The sequence below is a fragment of the Myotis nattereri genome (genome assembly GCF_964212035.1).
Source record: "Myotis nattereri genome assembly, chromosome: 12".
NCBI lineage: Eukaryota > Metazoa > Chordata > Mammalia > Chiroptera > Vespertilionidae > Myotis > Myotis nattereri.
This window is the reverse complement of record NC_138087.1, coordinates 77,694,137-77,716,897: the sequence shown is the minus strand read 5'-3', so window position 1 is coordinate 77,716,897 and position 22,761 is coordinate 77,694,137. Positions and strand designations below refer to the sequence as shown.

Below are 22,761 nucleotides of genomic sequence, written 5' to 3'. Positions count from 1 at the left end.
TCGTGAATCCTGTACCTTTCAGCTCAGTGGCCTCCAGCAGTTTCTTCCACAAACTGATGACCTCATTCATTCGAGCCGCCACTTCCTCCTTGGCGTAGTGGTTGACGTCAATCAGCTTCTGCCCTGCTTTCTCCAGGGCATCGATGCGGCTCTGGTTTGCTGAGAGCTCAGCCTCAAAAGCCTGATGCTTCTGGACTTTTCCTTGTAGGTTGGATGGGTCCTGCCAATAGAAGAAAGAAGCGGTTCTATCTTGAACGTGAGTGTATTACCTTGCATTAACTTCATACTCATCTCTGTAAGAGGATGTATAAAATGGTCAGCTTACATTAAATAGTGTGGGCTGGTTTTAGAACTCCCTCTTTCTTTTAACTACAATTTATTTGTAAATCTGTGTTCAATTCAGCTCACAAACCAAGTGCTACATGGCAATGCTAACAGTACATTACTTTATAAGCTTCATCCGTGGCAGTTTTCATCTTCTCGTTGACCCAGCTCTTGAGCTCATCGGAATCACGGAAAAACTGCTGCAAGTGGAAGGAATCGGCCAGCTGGGCCCGGCGATACATGGCTCTCTCATGAAGGGCATTGCGGCGGCTCAACAGCTGGAAGAAAAGGATCTTGTGAACATCCAGTTCTTACCGCCCCAGAGATACCCAGCTCGAGAGGCTACACACATCTGTCTAGAGGGACATCCATGCAGGGAAAGGATGGCGCATAAAGAACCCAGGAACTTACAGCATCTCGGCGAGTAGCCACGTCGTCCATGGCGTAGTGGTTGTTCTGAATTAGCTTGGTTGCAAATTCATCTAGTGCCTAGGAAGGAAGGAGAAGAGTTCTTCACTGGTAAAGGGACTATTCCATAGCTTGGCCTCCAGAGAAAAGTAAGCACCGAACAGGTCACAGAACACTTCACACAGGTCAAGGTTTTCACAGACAACACTCATCCCCGAATTTCTGAGCTGGTGCCTGATGTTGTTACTCAGATGTAACAATGCAATGCTGGCTCCCTGCAAGGCTGGAGGTGATCTGACCTGCATCAGGTACAAGTTAACAGCCTTCCAATTCCTCCTTCTACAATCTGCTGCTAAAGGTAAAGACATTCTGACCTTTCCCCCCTTGTATTAGTTCTTAACTGCTTTTAGTAAAAGGTAAAATCTCAACCTGGAGGCTTATGTCAGGAAAAAGCTTTCATTCGATCAAGTTGTGCAGCCTCCCTCTGATGGTGTACCATCACTGCGCCCTGAGATTTTCGGCACCCACAGGCGTGTCTTTCGCTCACATCCCTCATCCAACCTGGTCAGAGCCTTTCAGACAAACAGGGGCCTTCAGGCTTATTCCAAGGGCTATTGAAGGCACCGAGGACAAGAAGGGGTCTTACTGTGATCTTTTCCTCCTGGGCACTGAGGGATTTCTCAAAGTCCTCATGCTTCTTGAGAAGTGCTTCCACGCTGTCCAAGGAATCCCCCAGGTCCTCATTCAGCAGGAAAGCCTGCAACAGCAAACAAGGTGTTCAGAACAGCGCCCTGTTCCTTCCGTCTCTTAAGGCTGGAAAGCAAAGGATACTCTGGCCAAAATACAAAAGGAAGGAAAGCGATTCTTGGGCTAATAAACGTCTGGGATCTGTTCCGGGAAGCCCAGAGCCCTTCCAGATTGATCCAATGACAGCATAAAATCCTTGTCCCACATTCTATGAACACTTATTTTTTAAAAAAAGCTTTTCTTGCTTCTATTAGATTTAGATTACGCATAATGTTAAGTTCTAAAGGGAAACCTCCCCCTTAATAAAAAACAATTTCATACCATCACACTCATCTGAAAAACTGGGGCCTTTCTGGGGGCCTGAGGTGGCAGAAGCTGGCTCAGTGCCCCCCTTCAATAAATTCTAACTGAAATGGTAATGATTTCCTACAGAAACAAGCTAATGGTCTGAGGAGGGGCAGGAATGAGGAAAAAATAACAATCATCCACAGAAAGCATTTAGCACAGGCCCTGGCCACAGTAATCTGTAATGACAATACGCTATTAACACTTTAACCATTAAAAAAAAAAAAAAAGCTGACTATCTGAGTAGACAAACAGAAACAAAGACTTCCCTGCTCACTCAGGTGGCCAGTCTCCTCTGCTAACATGTTACCTCTTGCTTGCTCATCCAGTTGTCCACCTGCTCGGTGTCGCGGTAAAAGAGCTGCAGGTCCATGCACTGCTCATACTGCTGCCTGCGCAGCTCCCACAGCTCCAGCAGGGCTGTTCGCTCCTCAGAGAGAATGGCCAGCTGGAAGGAGGAGCACCAGGGGATGAGGGGAGGGTGGGAGGGAATGGAAGGGGAGATTGGGGGCGGGGGCGGCAGGGATGGGGAGATAAGTCAGTCCTGACGCCCTCCACTCAGGAGAATCACATCCACTGTGTGTGCCAGGCAAGTCACAATAAATCACAGGAACCCTGAGCAGCTTGTATGTTATGCTGAACATAAGAGGAATGGTCCTGTTCTAATTAGTCTACAATTAACTTACTGCCACATTGTCACAAATGATTTTTAGTAAAAATGCTATGGAAACTCCCAGGCAGAAGAAAAAGAGCATGTATCTAAAATTGAGGCAGGCGGGCCTTAATCGGTTTGGCTCAGTGGATAGAGCGTCGGCCTGAGGACTCAAGGGTCCCAGGCTCGATTCCAGTCAAGGACATATACCTTGGTTTCGGGCACATCCCCAGTAGGGGGTGCGCAGGAGGCAGCTGATAGATGTTTCTCTCTCATCGATGTTTCTAACTCTCTATCCCTCTCCCCTCCTCTCTGTAAAAAAATCAATAAAATATATTAAAAAATAAAAATAAAATAAAATAAAAGGGAGGCAGGAGGAGCATTTGAGATCTTGCTCCCTGGCATATGTTATCAGTTTGACTCAAACGCTTTTAAAAATTCAAAAAATTAAAGTGAGGCAGTATAAATGGAGGGCAGTGGTTCTCAACCTTCTGGTCCTTTAAATATAGTTCCTCATGTTGTGATCCAACCATAAAATTATTTTTGTTGCTACTTCATAACTGTAATGTTGCTACTGTTATGAATCGTAATGTAAATATCTGATATGCAGGATGGTCTTAGGCGACCCCTGTGAAAGGGTCGTTCGACCGCCAAAGGGGTCGCGACCCACAGGTTGAGAACCGCTGGAGTAGGGACTCTCAGTTGAGAAATGTCAATTGAGTAGGGACTCCATAAAATATGTTAAATAAATCATGAGTGTCCTAGGCATAATTTTTAGGCTCCAAAGTGAATGACAATAAAGTGTGTTTTTGAAATCTCTCTTCTTAGTCTCTATATAATTATTTTAAAATTACCATTATGTAATGTTCCTCAGACAACTCTATACTCAAAGACACTTTGAATTAAATATACCCATTGATTTGATAAAAATGTGTCCCCCTTGGCTCTAGCTACTAATGCGGACTCAAGTTTCTACAAAGTCTCCATTAAGTAGGAAACATGTCACATTATGTCCCAAATAAATGAAACTCTCTATGTTCATTCACGTTGCTGTGTATACATTTTTTCACTAAAGAAGCTGCTCCTTCACTTCCAGGTGAATCCCTGACTAAGTTTGCTCATGCCCCACAGTAAATGCCAGGTCTGAATATGTAAGGATGGGTAAGAGACTTTTAGGAGCCTTTTCTGGTCTTACCTTCTCCCTCACTTCATCAGAGGCGTAATGACCAGCAGCAAGCAGGGCCTGTCCAGATTCATCTGCAGATTTAAAGCTGTCTTCATGAGCATCAATTTCACCCTATAGAGGACAAAAGCACCATTTGTGCCCAGATCTTGTAAAAGAAAAACAAGTTGCTGAATTTCAAATAATTATTACGAATCAGAATATCACATCTGGAATGAAGAAGAGGATGGAAGGCTAGGGTTTCCAAGACCAGTCTGGGCCCTCAAACAGGAGAGCACCACTTATTAAGAAGTCCTTTTCCTCCTGGCTTTCAGGCTGCCTCTGTCAAGTTTCCATACAGTCACAGGGCCTGAGCTCTCTGTCTTCTGATCCACTGGTCTATTTGTCCTCCTTATGCGAAATGCATTTTTTTTACCATGACTTTGGTACCTGGTGGGGGCGCTACCATAAACAAAGTTTCAACTGCAATGCCTACAAGTGCTACACCAAAGCATTATATGCTTATTTCTTTACTTCAGGAAAACCTGGAGACTTTACCTTGTGCTCCTGATGTCTATCCAGAAGGGCTTCGGCCCCGGCCACGTCATTAGCAAGTTCATCTGCATTAATGAGGGCTTTCATCTCAGTCACCCAGCTGGTGAGGTCCCGGAAGTCAGCAAGGAAGCGCTGCAGCCTAGGGAAAACCAAAGGTAAGTCATTAGGTATGTCCAGCAGAGCTCCAGGATGGAAAACACAGTTTTGAGTTCTATGCTCTCAAAAGTCTCACACACCATACAAATCCTCGTCCTGAGAAACATGGATTCTTTCATGGAAACATGGAATTCAAAGGAACACAAGACAAGGCCAAAGTCAGTCCTCTGAAACTTAGGCTCTGCCCAGCACTAGAATTCCCTAATCTTGTCCGTTAATTTCAATTTCCTTGTCTTTCCCAAGTTCAACCCCTGCTTAATAAGTCAGAAGCATTCCTTCCGTTTCCAACCTTTGTTTACTCAGTTCTAACAGGGTATTTCATGTGGTGCTCACACTGCTAAAGACTAGTGGTTATCACACTGACACAGGATGGAAAGAGGTATTTCTGAAGTTGTAAGTGGTATGTGTACACACTCACACACACTGGATGAAGCTGTCAGTCTCCAAACAAACACAACGCAGGTAGAAAAGGTGACCTGCGTTTTCTTAGTAGAGGAAACACAGGCATCCGGGAGTGATGCCCTGTGTGAACTGCCCCTTAACCCTGCCCTCCTCTCTTCCTTTCTTCCAAAGTCGCCCGGTTCGGGATGCTGAGCACTGGGAGGCATTTCTACCTGTACGAGTCGTTGAGCCGCGCGTGTCTCTCCGCCGCCAGAGTGCGGATCTGCTCCCAGTTTGTGATCAGCTCTTCTCGCTTCACTTGAATCTGAGTGGCGCTCAGCGGGTGGGTCTGCTGCAGGCGGTCAGCCTCGGCACACAGGGCTTTGACCTAGAAACACACTCTGTCAGAACTGCTCTCCCGACCCTTGGTGACTTATTTATAGAATCAGCTGCTTTTAAAACCCACCTTGTCTTCTAACGCAGCCAGGTCTCTCTCCAAACCCTCATGCTTCCGAAGCAGAGCCTGAACACTGGCCAGGTCTCGGCCGAAATCATCAGAGGCCATTAACTGTTCCTTTTCCTTAATCCAGCTGATGGTCTCATCCACATCCCTGCAGAATAAAGGCCCCCGTTAATCCTGACACAGGGCTGTCTAGAGCTGGGAACGCGACACTGGGACAAGACCCCGTCACTCCGACCTCTCATGGCACATGCCATACACCCGACCCCTTCGAGTAGAGGCCTGTTCCCTGAAGCCCCCTCCGGTGTGGTACCTGTTAAAGCGCTGAACCTCAGCTGCCCCAAACAGCTTCCCCTGTCTCTGAAGAGCCAGTCCCTTCAGCCGCTGCCAGGCTGCGTTCACCTCGTCTTGCTTAGTCTTGATCAGCTCCTCCTCCGGGTGCTGCTCCTGAACAAGGAAGAGAACAAGGAAGCTCCTTGGCCCCCTGCCTCTGGCACCCCAACTAGTCCCCAGGGCGGCTCCCTGAGGGATCTGCTTCAGCAAACCTCATCCTTCTGAAGAAATTCTGGTTTTCTGGGTGGAATGAAGTGAAGCTCATTCCAAAAGAGCTGCTACTCCTCGTCTATGAGGGGAGCCCGCTCTCTCCCTTGGAGGGTGCTGTGCCTATGAAGTGGTTATGGGCCTCAGCACCAGAGCCTGGATGGGAACAATCACTGTGGCTCCAACTCAAGGTGCACGAGGCTGATCAGCACCTGCCCATAAGCATGGCTTTCAGGCTTCGTTCCTGACTTCAGACTGGAGATATTTCTCTAAGAGTATCCTTCCCCACCCACAACATTTTTTTTAATGAATATAATATGTCAAGTAATAAGGTGAAGCATGTCAGGGTTCTGGGGTCCATATGTGAGACCATGGGGCTTGGCCTGACTGCTCCTCTGAGCACGGCTGTGGGCTGGCCCAGGGTTCGGGGATAACACATCTGTCCCTGGAAAGGAGAGTGTGTCCGAGGAATGCTGGCTCCTCTTTCACTTCATCACGAATTAGAAAGGGAACAGGTACTAGGCCTGACACAGATCCATACATTTAAAACGTGTACCCCCAAAATCAAATTTCCTAAAGCAAAAATGGCCTCGCTCCGACTACTTGATGTCCTCGGAGCACTCTGACCCTGTAGTGAAAGATGGGAACAGGAGGCCGCTCGCAGACTGCACACGCAGGCTCTGGGGAAGGCCACCACTCCCCTCTAACGGCCACAGCTACCAGTGGAAAGCCTGCTCATTACAAGGTCCCCAGGCTCCCAAGGGCGCCCAGGGAAAAGCAACCATGCACAGTGGACGCCTGCCAATCTAAGAAGCATTCACCGCCACACCCTCGCCTGAGAAACACCGACGCCCAGCCTCAGCCGCCCAATAAAAGCTTCCCAAGCCCTGCTTGAACGTGGGTGGAGGCAACAGATCAAATGAACTCTGCCCTTCCTGCCCACCTCCACAACTTAAAAACCATTCTCTAATTTAGGAGTGGCAGGTATTGCTGCCTCTCTTGGATCTGAACAAAACTTAGACATGTGTACCAGAACTTGCTCTCAGAAATCAGGGGCTGGCCATCATAATGTTCTGAAACATTAGACAGTTCTTACCTGAATGAGTTTGGCAGCAAACTGGTTCACTTCATTAACTCTTTCTTCATGGGCAGCCATATCTGTTTGAAACTCTTCAAATTTCTTCTGTAAAACCTCCACGTGCTCCAGGTCCTGGCCCAGCTCCTCAGAAGTCACAATTGCTTCCTATTCAGGGACCATAACAGAGCCAGAGTCACCAACCAGCACTTGGAAACAGCAGTCCCAGAACTTATGAAACAGGCACACTGGGCTGGGCCTGTTAGCTGTAGCGGACACAGTTTTCTATGAGGTTTGTGGTTCCGACATTGAGGGGACAGCATTTCGGTCTCAGCGACTCCAAGTTTCAGTTACAGATGAGAACACGGGACAGCAGCTGGAGAGACAGCCACCCCTCCTGCTAACCCTGGCCCTGGGATGCAGATCAGGAGAATCCCTTGCCTTTCTTTTCACAAGACTGACTTAGCAAACCTCCTTCTCAAAACATACCTTGTCATTGATCCAGTCCATCACGTCCTCACACTCTCGCAAATACTGCACCAGCTTCTGGGCCTGCAGCAGTTTGACTCCTTTCTCCCGCATCTTCTCCAAAAGTAACTCCCACTGGCGGTGCAACTCCAGCAAACGAGTCTGGAGGTGAAAATTCAACCCTACACATTACAACCGTTTCCATGGGAGATGGCTCTTTCAGAGTTCCACCAAGTCAGAAACCTCATGGAGCTCCGAACAAGTCTTTTAAGATAATCCATAAGCTGAGAGGAAATCATACGTTTAAGTGAGAATAGAAAAAAGTATACACTTCATAGTGGTTTGGTGGGTCTTAAAGTACTGACCTTTTATAGGTACATTTATTCTAGTTTACTTCAAGGGAATTATTAATTATTATTATCAATTATTGATTTTAGCCAAGCCGGTATGGCTCAGTGGTTGAGCATCCACTCATAAACCAAGAGGTCACTGGTTCCATTCCCGGTCAGGGCACATGCCCAGGTTGCAGGGTATGCAGGAGACAGCTGATCGATGTTTCTATTTCATTATCCCTCTCCCTTCATCTCTAAAAAAAAATCAATAAAATGTACTTTATTAAGTAAAAAAAAAAAAAAAAGATTTGTTTTATATTATTTGTAAGTAATTAATGTTACTAGTTATTATTACTAAATTACTAAATGGGATCCTAGGTCAGGAGACTATCAGGGAAAGAAGGATGAGGGTTTAACATGGAACCTCAGCAGAAATGACTGAAGAACGTATTCTGAATTCAAAAAGGTGAAGGGAAAACAAGAGGTCCAACAGACATAAATGCAAAGAAGTAATTATGAGGCCCAAGTAATAATTATGAGGCCCAAGACAACCTTGGTATGAAAGTAGAAAAGATGGGGTTCTGACACATAATGAGCTATCAAAAAGGATTCTTGGCAGAAAAAGTTTTGGAGCTTCTCTGAAGAGATAAAATTTGTGGTACGATACATCTCAGGTTAGATTTATTTCAAATTTCACCCAAGTGACAGCACAGGCCCAAACATATTTACTTCCCAGCATCTTTGGGTTCTCATAGCACAGCCCCGGTAAGGACTTGTCAGGAACTGGGGGAAATCGATCATCAATTCAAGCTTAGGTGATGCATTCTCATTTTCTAATCCAATCTCAATGCATTGATTATGCCGACCCAAGATACTGGGAGTTTCAGTGTAACACTGACAGACACAAGTAAACAACACAAAAGGTTTGAACGCTAACAGAAGAGAAGTTTGGGATCCACCCACTGTTGGCCACGCCCAGCCAACTCAAGCTTGAAAGTCATGGGAGAGTCAACATGGGTGGATCCTCTTAGAAACAAATTATGTTTCATCTGAAAGGAGAAAGCAGTGAGGAATAAAATAATGTTCACACAGTTCACCTCCATCACTACTGTCACTTCCACCATGGATGGTTAGAGCAGAACCATCACTGGGAAGGAAGTGATAGGCATTCCAAGGCAGGGGGAAAGGCAACCAACAGCAACTCAATACTCCACCTACGCGGATGTGGGACCCGATGTGGGTGGCGGTGACTATGGGGCGCCAAGCCGTCCGGTACGGTGTGAAAGTCTAAACCAGTGACAGACAGGTTATCCAGGACACATGCAGCCTCCGCACTCCACTCCTCCTCTGTCACTGCCTGCCCAACTAAGCTACTGAGTTACGGGACCAGATCAATCACCCAGTCAGGACCAACATGGCAACTGTGAGCATGACAGCAAAGATGAGAGAGATGAAAGGGGAGTCCTTTGCTCAAATTAAAAACAGGCCACAGAAAGCTAAAGGAAACCTCATCCTCCAGGGCAATCATCAGTTTCTCACAAATTCCATTTTCACACCCTCCTGTCCTAGGACTGGAACATTCCCATTGCTGGTGTCTGAGCTTGTAAATACTGCAGGTCAGCGGGAGTCCAGCTTCCCAAGTTTACTTTGGTTTGAGAGCGTGTGGGGGCAGAGAGGCAGGGGCACTTCAGAAACGCTCGGAAAGCTGACAGCGTGGAGGAGAAATCCTGGTTCTGACTCAGGTGGCGTTCTCAGGAGGGGCACGAGTGAGCAGCTGACGGAGGCTGTTCTCCCAGAGTGAATGGACTGCTCTACAGTAGCACAGCCAGGTGACAGAGGGGAAACTGGACAGACAGATCAAAGGGAAACACTAAGGAAAGTCTACAGAAACGAGATACAGGCTGAAAAAGTAAATACTTGTGATCAGAGAAAGAGAATGGACTGAAATTCCAGTTCTGTCACCTATTAGCTGTATGAATAAGGACAACTCCAGCTTGTCCGAGCTTCCGTTTCTGGCCCTCTGTACTATGCGTATAATGGCTGCCTTGATAGCTTGTAGTAAAGATGAGAAACCACATATGTAAAATTCCCAGCAAGATGTTTGAACATAAATAGCTACTAATAGCAACTCAACAAATAGAGGCTAATAGCATTTTTAAATGTTGCTTTAATAAGATCACTGAACAGGGAAGAGGGTAGGTACTTCCTAACAGACCTGAGTGAAGTGAGGTCGGGTTGGGCCTCCCCCTTCCCCAGATTATGTTCTCCTCTGCAGTCTGGTTGTACAACTACAGAGTAGCCCTTTGCATCTGGGCAAACAACTTCTATCAAGGAAACGGGCATGCTGATTTCATCTGCGATAAGCTGTACACAAAGTAGTAGGAAAATGGCAGATAAATATTTGTATTTAATTGCAGACACATATTACATTAGCCAAATAGGTTAAATGTGATTAAATAATTTGTCACATTGCATTTAAAATTTAATTTTATTTCCTACTTACAATCATTACCACTAATAGTTATTTATTAATAATAAGCTTAGGGGGAAAAAAATAAGCTTAGGGCTAACTTGAGGGCTTCGCTATGAGACTGCAGAGTATATCGGAGTAAGAGAGACAAGCATGAATTGTTGAAAACCACTAGACAGAACCTAAGGGAATGAGACCTGCACGACGGGTACAGGAACCGTGGAGGATGAAGCAGTTCTTGCTGGGCCTAAGCTTCTATCTAAACTTTCAGGACGGCCTTGGCAGGTAAAGGACTGAAAAGGCTGGTCCCTCAACAGAAAGGGACTTTGGGTGACAAAGGACAAAACATGAAGATAGACATGAGATAAATCAAACGAACTGTGCATACCTCATCCTAAAGAGGCTTGTGAAAGCACAGAAAGATCAATTATTGCCCCAACTCCAATGAACTGGCACCAAAACGAGCCTGACCATGAGTCTGAGGACTCCTGCTGCAAAGTCGGTCACGCCGCGTGGGCACTGACTGACAGGTGCCAAAAGCCGTTCTTTACAGCCGGACCTTTGTCTTGCTGACTAGCCCTCAGTAACCCCCAAGACCCTGAGAGCAAGCTTGCCAATAGACAACTTTCTTTATAGTGTCAGGGATTAATCCTATTTACTTTTGCGTCCTAATCCCTATTCACCAATATGCTTTCCCATCTAATTATCAACTGTAAATGTTAATAGTTTAATTTACATAAACTTCTTGGAAGTATAACCACATTCTAATTTGTTTTACAAAAAGAATATTCCTCGCTTCTTCGTATCCATACTGAACCATATTACAAAGGCAGGATGCGTTTGGGGAACTTCACAAATTCTTTTTTAAAAAGCTATAAAAGCCTATCTTTTTAGGAACCCAGATGTACATGTAAGCATTAATCCACATTCCTCTACCGAGCAGACAGATGAAGGCCATCCGTCCATACCAGGCACTGCCCTTACTCACCCTTATGGTTTCAGATGCAAAATGGCCCTCTGAGATCATCAGGTTTCCAGTTTCGTCCAGCTTAACAATGGCTCCTGAGTTGGCCTGCACTTCCGCTTCAAAGGCTTGATGCTTCTGTAGCTTGCCCTGTTAGCAGACCACGAAGTGAGCCATAGATGTAACCACTCAGCACTCATCATTCTGTTGTTCCCCCTCTGAAATTCCTCCCCTCCCGAGTCCCACTCCCTCTAATTATGGACACCTCCTCAGCACTGCACCCATCCCCCTACCTGCTCAATTCCTCAAAAAATCCTGACTTCATCTATCTGGACCTCTGAAAGCTTGGCCACTGAGGACCACCAACTTTGCAGATAATAAGATGCTACAAATATCCTGATGTTATTGTCTGTCAGGAAAGGAGGCGTTACGTGGATATCCAATCCCTTCCAGAGATATAGAGCCACACTCACAGTCTTCTCAGAATGTGGTGTTTACCCTTGAATAATCCATCCACATTCACTTATGATATATTTATTTAATTTTTTAAACATGTTTTATATATTGATTTTAGAGAGAGAGGAAAAGAGGGAGAAAGAAAGGGAGGGAAAAAGAAAGAAACATCTATTATTCCACTCTATGCGTTCACTGGTAGATCCTTGTGTGCCCTGACCAGGGATCGAAACCACAGACTTGGTGTATCGGGAACACTCTAACCAACTGAGCAACTCCAGCCAGGACTGATGATATTTTTAGCTTATTGGATGCATTTGACTTGATACATTCCATTTCTCAATACCTCTTTTCAATTAAGTACTGAACCAGGCACCTAAACCAGCGTCTCTTCTTAGATGACTTTGACACGGTAGTAAAAGAGCCATGAGCCCACTATTGCTCCATTTGCTAAAGGTCTTTCACCAAAAATCAATAAGAAGGCTTTTTTTAAAAAAACAGGCTTACTGTTTTGAGGTACAATGTACACCATAAAATTACCTTGCTTTATGTACAATTCAATGCTTTTTAAAGACTTTTGCTTTCTTGGTACAGTTTTTAGGCAAAAACATTTGCTCTTGAATTTTGGAACAAATCTTATGGAGATGACACACACCTGCAAGTTGGTTGGGTCTTTATAATTCTCATCAGATGCGATCTGAAGTTTCTCTTGAATCCATTTTTCCAGCTCCTCAGCATCTCTTTGGAAAAACTGGAATCGATAGGAATCTTCAAGCTTCTGGCGCCGAAGGGTTGAGAGCTCCTTGAAGCGGTGGTATCTGTCTAGGACCTGCTGCCGCCTCTCCTGGATGTCCTCTGCTGTTTCCAGCACTTTGACCCCACTTGGGTCCATTTTCTGAAAAAACAGAATAGAATGCCCTGAGATAAGCACAAGACACCAAAATATATTTAAATGTATTTAATGGAATGAGCCTCTCCTCTCCGAAGGAACAAAAAATAAACCAAAAACACAAAACAAAACAAAAATCAGACACCCTAGCAGACAAATGAATTGAGAAGGCAGCCCCTTCTCAGCCTAACAACGAAGCCGAAGCCGATCCTACTCCTTTGTAAAAATGGCTGTCCACACCCTGCAACACCTGCCGCAGAGGTCCCTCAGGGGATGCCTAACCAACACAGCAAGGAAACCAGGAAACAATATGAACAGAACTATGGTTACACTTTCAATTCTACAAGAGCTCTGAGAATTCAAAGGAAACGCTGACTTTGGTACTCAAAGAATTATTAAGAAATCCATTCAAAAGTCCTTCCCTCTCCCTGACCGGTTTGGCTCAGTGGATAGAGCGCTGGCCTGCGGACTCAAGGGTGCCAGGTTCGATTCCAGTCAAGGGCATGTACCTTGGTTATGCGCACATCCCCAGTAGGGGGTGTGCAGGAAGCAGCTGATTGATGTTTCTCTCTCATTGATGTTTCTAACTCTCTATCCCTCTCCCTTCCTCTCTGTAAAAAAATCAATAAAATATATATTAAAAAAAAAGTCCTTCCCTCTAGTCTGTGTATTTCATTATGTGGAGATTAGATAGAATCTATTCTTAAGTCAGTTTTTCTATCTTTCTAGATCTCAGCCTCTTATTCAATGGAGAAAAGGAAATGATTATGAAGTAACTGAGTCCTTAACATCAATAACCAATAGAATTTTCCTATTCAAAGGAGATTTCCCAGTCCCACCAAAATGTCAATTGTACAGGTCTTCTTCAGGCTACCAGAGAGTCTGGGCAATGAACAGGCCGAGTTTCATCTGAAAGTGTACAATTAAAAGAAAATCACAGTGTATCCTTTAAAACAGCAGTCGCCAACCAGTGGTCCGCAGACCACGGACGGTCCGTGAGGTCCGAAAGGTGGCGGCCATGGCTTTAAAAAACAATGTGGTCCTAGCAGGTTCGGCTCAGTAGATAGAGTGTCAGCCCTCAGACTGAAGGATCCTGGGTTCAGTTCTGACAATGGCATGTACCTTGGTTGCAAGCTCAATCCTGACTGGTTGGGGCACGGGCAGGAGAGGCAACCAATCGAAGCCTCTCTCACACATCGATGTTTCTCTCTGTCTCCTCCCCTCCCTTCCACTCTCTAAAAAATAAAAAAAATTAAAATCCATGGGAAAACATCCTTGGGTGGGGATTAACAAAAAAACAAGTGTGGTTAAATATTTATCCTGCTTTACACCTTCCTGTTATTGGGGAAAGCAATGAGACTACATAAACTCAGTATCAATTTCAAATTCATCACAAATGCAGGCTAACTGGGTAGGTGGTACTTCCCATAAACACTCAGTCTGCCCTAACTTTAAACCCTCAGATTTCTGGACAATCACCAAATTTCAATGTCCACAAGAAAAACTGCCCTATTTTGGGGAGTAACCCAGAATATGCTACCTGCTCTTATCAGGAAAAAGTCATCTTATCCTCTAACCAAGGAAGCATCACAGAAGGAAATAGATACAAATTAATAAGGAGCTTCATAAATTAGTCTGTTAACACGTGATCTTGCACTGTCCACCTTCCCTCTCTATGCCTCAATTTCCTAGAATGACTAAAAATGGCAGGTGAAAATGAGATGGTCCCAAGACCTTCCTAATTTTAAAATTATACTCTACAGAGAAGATTCTGAGATCTGGTAAAGAAGACAACCAGAAAACCTTAATGGTCTCTCCAGCTCTCACTCTGTATTTACACGAGGTCTGAACTTGTTACCAGGGAAACACTGGAGCACTCTTCCTGACTGGCCGCTCCTGGGAAAGGATAAGCAGGCTAAGGATTAGGCATGGAAGCCGGTAGAGGCCCCCACCCCCACCCCCAGCAGGAGGTAAACAAGATTGGTGAGATCTGGGCAAGGTCCACGTTTCCAGCTCTTCAGGGATTAAAGCAGCTCCAAGAGGTCTGCACCGGTCAACTCTGAGGACCACCTTCCTATGAAGAGAGCCTTCCTGAGGAAAGAGACCACCAGGTGATGTTTCCTGTCACCGTTCCTTCTAACTGATTCTCCAGCTATGAACCAGTTATTTTTGTTGTATTGTTTTTCTCTCATTAAGTCCAATTTATTTATTTATTTTACTATAAAAAGAAACCTATTCTTTGCCATGGCACACCCAGGCCTTAAAACCTTTCTGACTTCCTTCTGAGAGAGGAAGAATCCACCCCCACCTGAGGAGGCCTTCGATCAGGCCCAGCATCCCTGACTGGTATCTCTCACCCAGGCCCCCTATTCTCTTGGCGTGTAGAAATATTGTCTCTCCTCCCAAACACACAATTCTCTGTAAAGACTCCAAGCCACCTGCACAGGCTCCCTTTGCCTAGCATGTCTCTGCCCCTTCTGTGCCTGGAAAAATCCTATTTGGATCTCATGCCCCAGCTGAAGCAATTAGGCTGCGGGATACTGCCTCCTTACCAGGCTGTCCACACTGCCCCTTCCTCCCTCCCCAGATGTCATCACACTTTTCTGTAGGTTTACAAAGCGCCTGTATATACTTCCCACTGTACAACTAGACTGCAAGATCTGCTCTTTGTATCCCGATTTCTAGCACACCAAGATCATTAAGAAGTGTTTGTTGAAGAATGATCAAGAGCGTGCGCAGCCCCCAATTCATTTGTAAAGAGCAGGAGAGAGCTCAATAGTCTAACCAAGTTTCATTTTCCATATGGTCAAAACTGGGATTTTATCCAGGAAAGAGCTGGATTCCTGACAACAACTGCAATCACTACACTGCACTTGAGCTCCTCCCTGGGGTCTAGGTCTTCAGATCAATGTCTATGGGGCCTCCTCACACTGCATGATTCACTGCATTTCTAAAGTCCTCTAGCTGCTACAGAAATTTCCAAGAAATCACATTGGGGGTTTTTTGATGAATAAAAGAATCCCCAATATAACACTGCACAGGTTCCACTTGAGCAGTGCCCCTGCTTGGGTCCAGCTTGCTGATCTGGCCCTACCAATCCAGGGAGACAGTCCAACGAGGCCCTGTTGAAATTAACCAACCTAAAAGGCCCTCTTTGTCACCCCAGTGAAGTAGAACGAGTCAATTCTATAGCAAGTGCTTTGGTCAGGCAATAATGGACTTTTCTTTCCTACAGTAGATCAGCTGATGTGGGAGGTGGGAGCTCTGCCAAGCCACACTGGCCCTCTCTGGGGAGCTGGGCAACTGAAAGTCATCACTGCTCTCCCACTGCTGTCGGCCTCCCAAATGTGCATTTGTGTGATCACAGGAGCCTATGATTACAGGTTAATGGGAATTTCCCCCCACCCTTAACCTGACAGGGAGCTGTCTCTAGTTTATCTACACAAGTTCCCTGTTTCTTTTTACTTCTAAAAGGATACTGCTATAGACTATATTAAACACAGGAAAACTTTCATATCATCAAGAAACTATTGCCACCCAAAGGGGCCATATAACCTCTCACCCAAGACTATGTGAGAGAGCGGAATTCCTGGGGCTGTGCCGGCGTGCACCACATTCCCTTCATGGCTGAGGCTGCTCAGGAACTCCACCCCTGCCCCGAAATATGCAGCTGACTGATAAGGCAGACTCCACAGAGACCGTTTCAGGCTGTTCCCAGCCCTAATGGGATTAACGCCTGCGCCTCTAAAGAGCTAGAATGGAAGCCTTTGGGAAAGTGCCACTAAAGAACAATCTGCAGTCATACCAGCCTCTCTACCTATTCCCGACAGTTCAAAAACCCGCAGGAGTCGACTTCCTAGGACTGCAGTCAACTGACTGCTTATCTCACAGCAGCAGATCAGCTTTGATTTTGCCAGTCAAGACCATGTACACGGAGAACAAGGGAGGGAAATGAAGTGCTGGATGTAGTCTCTGTGTGTTTAAGGACAGCTTCCCTTTTACCGTAACCGAAGAAAAGGTCATGTTTTTGTAAATATTGTTAGGCAAGGCTGAAGATGCACGCTAGTTATCAATGCTGCAATGCAGCAGTCAAAACGCCGGCTGCATCATTCAGCAAGTCATGTGAATTGATCTCAGGGGATAAAACAGGAATTACAACCATGTCCTCTATTGTGATCAATAAAAAAAAAAAAAAACCTGTCAGTGTTCTTTTTTTTTTTTTTTTAATATATTTTATTGATTTTTTACAGAGAGGAAGGGAGAGTGATAGTTAGAAACATCGATGAGAGAGAAACATCGATCAGCTGCCTCCTGCACATCTCCTACTGGGGATGTGCCCACAACCCAGGTACATGCCCTTGACCGGAATCGAACCTGGGACCTTTCAGTCCGCAGGCCGACGCTCTATCCACTGAGCCAAACCGGTTTTGGCACCTGTCAGTGTTCTTACAAAACTGCTAGATCTCTGGGGAGAGAGGGGTCTGACGATATGAGTCTGGGCTAGGATGTTCTAGTTTAACCCAAAGATATAATATGCCTAAGAATGGCTCCTCCGATCAAACAAATTTATACGCATTGCCACCTAAAAATGGAGTTCTACTAAAGAGCCTAGCCATTAATTAATACCTTTGTCTTGTTGACAAATGCCAAGAGACACTACTTGGGGCAGTTTTTGGTGCTTAGAGAATTTTTAAACTCTAACCTAATGTGCAGAAGCAAATGCCCCACTGTGCCAGGGGAAGGCTGTCTTTGGAGGGTGGGAAGCAGTGGGTGGGACGGACACTGTATTAAGCAACAAAAGCGATTGCAGATACAAAAATTTTCAAACCAAAGGCCAAATGCTTTGGCCTCTGCACACTTGGCACCTGCAGTGAGTGGTGTAGGACACCCTCACCCGATCTGGGAGGGGGAGACCTCAGTGCCAGTTTCTCTATGGAACCTCAGAAGGACATAAATTGTAGTGATGAGGAAAGGAGTCGCTCTTTAAAACAGTGTTGGGGCTGCCGACATTTCAACAGGCTCAATGTGCCGGATGTAAGAGGCCTTTGGAACACTACAAAATGAATTCCGACTGCCGGCAGGACACGACGAGATATATGGTTTTGCAAGGAAAGCGATTTTAGGAACTAACAGGATTAAGAGATCATTTGGCTCCACGGAAAAATTCATAAACATTACCCAAAGCAAAAGGTCATAGAAACCATTCATCAGCTTTGTTTTTGTTGCTTAGTCAGAGCTCAAAGGTGCAGAACTGACAATGCCCTTTTCCTACGGCTTATAAAGCCAGCTTCTTATCAAACTTTACATTTCCAGAGCAAGAGAACTTGATATCCATGGATGTGGAAGGAAGGGCTACCCCAGAACAAACCACCAAAGAACTGGTTAGCACCCATTAAAAATTTTATACCAATTAATTCTCAGAGTAAATGAATTAGCCCAAAAAACCAGCTCAGCTGCAGATTTTAGCGGCAGATCTGATGGTAAGCAGAGAGAGGTAAATATTACATAAATTAAGAGTTTTAACCATGAAAAAAAAATCTTTGTTTAAACCACATTTCATCCGATTGTGGACCAGCATGTCAGCCTTCAAATTGATTAATTCATCTCAACTCATTAGCTGAATTCGGCAGTGGTAAGCAGGAACTTTAGCTTTAAGAAAGCAAATTTCATACTGCATTGCATCAAAACCCAGAAACGCAGAGCAAGGTTGCAAAAACTTACTTTTGCATGCCCCCCAAATATTACCTTGTTGCTACTTACCTGTTAATCTGTAAAATTCAGATGAGAAGTACTTAAGTGCAAAATATTGTTACTGAGACTCAAAACAGGAGGAATTTATAATGTGGCCCATTTTTATAAACCTCATTTAAATAATCAACCAGTCTGATTTATAAAAAGGCTTGCCTTGGATTTATCACCCATAATCACTAGACACTTGCAAAAACTGTATTTCTCCTTATGGGATATCAAGACAATTTAAGCATTTTTCTCTTTGAAAAAGGTCCAATTTAGCAAACACTCAAAAACGATACACAAACACAACAGATATATAGTGAGCTTTAAAAAAAGAAAAAGAAAATGCAAGCTCCATTTCATTACAAGGACTGTGGCAGAAGAAATAAGTCAATGGGGTCCTAGCCAGTTTGGCTCAGTGGATAGAGCGTCAGACTGGGGACTGAAGGGTCCCAGGTTAGATTCCGGTCAAGGGCACAAGACCGAGTTTCAGGCTCCATCCCCAGTAAGGGGTGTGCAGGAGGCAGCCAATCAATGATTCTCTCTCATCACTGATGTTTCTATCTCTCTCTCCCTCTTTTCCTCCGTGAAATAAAAATATATTTTTAAAAAAGAAAAGTCAATGGGAACAGGAAACAAACCCAAGTTTACAATATTTATCAAATGTAAAGATATTATTTTTACTACATGTTTCCAGATTATTTTTTGCAAATATCTAAGATAATCTGTTTAGCCTCTTGGTTCTTAAGAACCAAGTAACCATCAAAAAAACAAACCAGCAAACACTACATGCAAACTCTAGTATAAGAAATAATATCTTCATGCCTTAAACAGGAGGCTCTGGAAATTTGAGAATAAATTTACTAAGACTTCTGTTTACATAACACCCCTAAAAAACAAAACAAAACCTTTAACAGAAAACTCATGCAAGCAGTTTCCCCCACTCTCTTTGGATCATTCAACCGCTTAGACACAATCGTGTCTTCACTGCAAATCAGGCAAAACGGAAAAGGCAACGCATTTCCTGCATGCTGGTCAAGTACCTGGACTCTGCGCTTACGAAACGATGACAACATGATGGAGGAATGCGGAGTCTAAAAAGGGCGGGGGAAGAGCGAGATAACAAGCTGCTAAGGGCGAACGGAACAAAATCATTTCAAACTAAAGAAAACAGATCCTTAAAAATATATGAATACAGGTTAAAATAAAATTTCAGATTTTTTCCCAGTGCCTTCTAAACCCCACCAGGGATTTAATATGTGGAAAAAGAACCACAGTTATCTGGTCTTAGCAGTTCCTATCTAAATGTGATGCCGTGCCTAGGTCATACCCCTTTCAGGCCTCAGTTTCCCGAATATACTGTTTAACACTAAAAGTTCCAATGAACTGAAACTCCTAGGACTAGATGATTCCTAAATCCCCTTCCATTCAATAACGAAATAGCATAACTTCACGACATCGTCAGAAACAAGAAAGAACTCAAGCTGCAAAGATCTGACTTGGGCCTAATGTACTGGTCCACTTCCTCCGCAAAATACTATTTCCTGTTGAAAACAAGTACAAGAGGAATATGCAAAAAAGGTGGAAGGGAGGTAGAACAGTTGCTCTAGCCCTAGCTGGTTTGGCTCAGTGGATAGCATGTTGGCCTGCCGACCAAAGGATCCCAGGTTCTATTCCAGTCAAGGGCACACCTTGGTTGCAGGCTCCTCCCTGGCCCTCCTAGGCCCAGGCTCATGGGGAGGGGGAGGGGTAACGAATTGATGTGTTTCTCTCACATCGATGTTTCTCTCTCTGTCCTTCCCTCTCTCTTGCACTCTCCCTTAAAAAAAAAAAATCAATAGCCGAAACTGGTTTGGCTCAGTGGATAGAGCGTCGGCCTGCGGACTGAAGGGTCCCGGGTTCGATTCCGGTCAAGGGCATGTACCTGGGTTGCGGGCACATCCCCGGTGGGAGATGTGCAGGAGGCAGCTGATCGATGTTTCTCTCTCATCGATGTTTCTAGCTCTCTATCTCTCTCCCTTCCTCTCTGTAAAAAAATCAATAAAATATATTTAAAAAAAAAAATCAATGGAAAAATATCCTTGGGTGAGGATTAACAACAAAAAGAACAGCTGCCCTAGTCCACTGGCTCCAAGTGATCAGCTATGCATGTCCCTCCTGCATTCCTGGAGTCAGCACTTGCTACCAGGACGCTGCATTCTTCTACCTACTCCCGCCACAGCTGATAAGCTGCAGCAGCGCTGCTGCAGAACCGGTGGAGTCCTCCACTGGCCCACAGAGGACGGATCACAGGCCGGCCTTAGGTGCAGGTTCAGCAAGGACGGACAGACAGCACAGCACTGCGGGCTATTCCTGACACCCACTTCTCAGGATCCGCAGTGGGCCCCTCCCTTTGGGATGAAGGCAGGTAAGGAAAAGGAGAGAAAACCACCTCAATAAACCTGCTCACCAGACTGCTCGATGAGCTCATATTAGAGCCAATGACAGTTCAGATTTCTCCATTAGATGACTACAAAACACACTGCCACAGACCTGAAGCCCATCAGAGATTGCTCCTCAGCTGATGGCTAACTCCAACCGCTTCACACCTGTCAGGCACAGAGCAATTAATTCCTCCTTTCGAGCCCCGTGTCTCCATCTAGGTCCCTGGATAACAGCTAACACACTTTGAAGGTCCTTTGAGTAATTATTGGCCCCGTTACTAAAAAGGGCTTATTGTTAATTTCCGGCTCAGAGGCTCTCACTGCAGCACATTTTTTTTAAACTTTGACTTCAATGTGACCTTTCAAAATCTAAGACATTTAGCTGCAACAAAAGGGAAAATAAATGACCGGTTTGCAGAGCTGGAACCTGGGCTCCCTGGCTTCGTGCAGCCGAGTGTTCCCTCTGCTATTCTTAAGATGCTGTTTCCTGGCTGCCAGACACCGCCACCCTTCCATCTTTGACAGATTCGGTTTTAGTAAAGTGCAATCGCTATGACGACGCAATTTCCCCACACATTATGAAAATGCTTCCTAAGGTCTCTCTTCCATTCTTCCCCTAACAGCCATGACGGTGAGTTTTTCTAAAATACCACGGAGAAGACAGAACAAAGGGCCTTCGGGTGTCAGGATCTCTTACATAAAAGAGATGTAAGAAGGTATGGCAGCGGTTCAAGCATCATCTCCACCCAGCTTTTCTTTTCTCCTCAGGCTTTTAATTTAAAACACATTCATCCCTCAACCTGAACAAGCCCTTGATTTAAAATGCATTGTCCCCAGCCCATCAGAGAGATTTTTAAAGGCAATTTTCTTTGGGAAACATCAAATTCAGGGACGACTTTCAAACAAAAGGCTGCTCTGTCACTCAACACCGGCACGGCTGTAGGATTTCTGACAAATAATATACTGGACAAACCCGGTCTCGGGGGAGGGGGGGGGGGAGCAAAACGAAACTCTATGAAATCAGTTGATTTGGGTCTCGCACAAAGCAAGAGCCGCCGCTGTTACCTACAAGCACATCACAACCGGGTAGGAAAGAAGTGTTTATTACAAAGGAAGACAGGAGGCGGCCAGCCTCGAACCTTCCTGCGTCGGGAAGGCCAAGGACTGCCCAACAGGACGAAATGCACATCGCAGAGCCCTTCACCCGACGCTGGGCTCCTCCTCCGTCCACGGGCGGCCGGCACTGCTTGTCGGGATTTGGGAAAAGGGGTCGCAGAGGTCGGTCCCCGCCGCGGCAGGAAGGGAACGGCGACCCTCCGGAACGGGGAGCCCCCGCCCCACCTGCCGCAACCGGATGGGGCAGGGCGGGGCGGCGGCCGGGCTGGGGCGGGGGGCGGGTGGGGCCCGCGGCCTCGCCACCCCCTCCGCCCAGTCAATGACATTCCAACCGCCGGCGCCCCGACTCGGCCCGGCGGCTCCCCCGCAGCCCACGCGCCACAAGCCGGTCGCGACCGGCTCGTCCGGCTCCCCGCCCGGCGGAGGGAGCAGCAAGGCCGGCTCACCTGTCCGCGCGCTGGCCCCGCCCCGCCCCTCCCCGGGGGCGACCCGACTCCCGGCCTGGGGTCGGCTGCCCTCGGCCCCGCCGCCGCCCGCGCTCCCCCGCCCCCCTTCTCACCGGCTCCTGCGGGTGAGGGCGGCGAGTGCGTGGGGCTGTGGGGGTTGCTGAGAGACCGACGCGCCTCCGTGGCCTCCGCTCCTCGCCGTTCGCTCCGCAGCGGGTAGTGGCGGCGACGCGCGCGCCCCGCCTCTTTTATAGGCGGCCACGCGCGTTCCGGCTGCGGGCGGGCGCGGCGCGGGGGGCGGGGGCGAGCGCCGCGGAGCAGAGGGGGCGGGGCTCCCGCCGGCTCGCCTGCCGAGCGCTCGACGGAAAGGGCCGAGCGCTCCCGGAAGGAGCCGAAGCGGCGGTGCAGGGGAAAGTCGATTGCGGGAGCGCAACGGAATATGGGGGAGGAGGACGCGCGCCAGGGGTGGGGGTCGGTGGTGCAAGAGAGCCTCTGCCTCCGCCCCGGCGGCCCGAGAGCCTCCTACCGCCCGGTCCCCGCAGCTCGGATCCTGCAGTCCTGCCCCTCCCCGCCCTGCAGAGATTCTCTGCGCCCCACCCCTCCACCCTCCGCCCCTGGGAGCCCTGCCAGGACTGCAGCGGAGGGCGGGGCGGGGCCATCGC

At 46.5% G+C, this 22,761-nt stretch overlaps 1 protein-coding gene across 1 annotated transcript in view; it reads right to left on the bottom strand.

Moving 5' to 3' along the window:
- The window catches only part of SPTAN1 (spectrin alpha, non-erythrocytic 1), a 60,565-nt gene extending 38,248 nt beyond the window's left edge, over window positions 1–22,317 (bottom strand). Inside the window, exons 1-16 of the mRNA XM_081103921.1 lie at window positions 22,213–22,317; window positions 19,158–19,208; window positions 12,148–12,387; window positions 11,064–11,189; window positions 7,295–7,435; window positions 6,827–6,973; window positions 5,504–5,637; window positions 5,197–5,341; window positions 4,964–5,118; window positions 4,197–4,332; window positions 3,672–3,773; window positions 2,135–2,272; window positions 1,379–1,489; window positions 736–813; window positions 447–602; window positions 16–220 (exon numbers count right to left, since the gene is read on the bottom strand). Of these exons, the coding sequence (XP_080960047.1) occupies window positions 16–220; window positions 447–602; window positions 736–813; window positions 1,379–1,489; window positions 2,135–2,272; window positions 3,672–3,773; window positions 4,197–4,332; window positions 4,964–5,118; window positions 5,197–5,341; window positions 5,504–5,637; window positions 6,827–6,973; window positions 7,295–7,435; window positions 11,064–11,189; window positions 12,148–12,387; window positions 19,158–19,190 (2,047 nt within the window). The 5' untranslated portion in view covers window positions 19,191–19,208; window positions 22,213–22,317. The remainder of the gene's footprint in view (window positions 1–15; window positions 221–446; window positions 603–735; window positions 814–1,378; window positions 1,490–2,134; window positions 2,273–3,671; window positions 3,774–4,196; window positions 4,333–4,963; window positions 5,119–5,196; window positions 5,342–5,503; window positions 5,638–6,826; window positions 6,974–7,294; window positions 7,436–11,063; window positions 11,190–12,147; window positions 12,388–19,157; window positions 19,209–22,212) is intronic.
- Window positions 22,318–22,761: the final 444 nt, after the last annotated feature.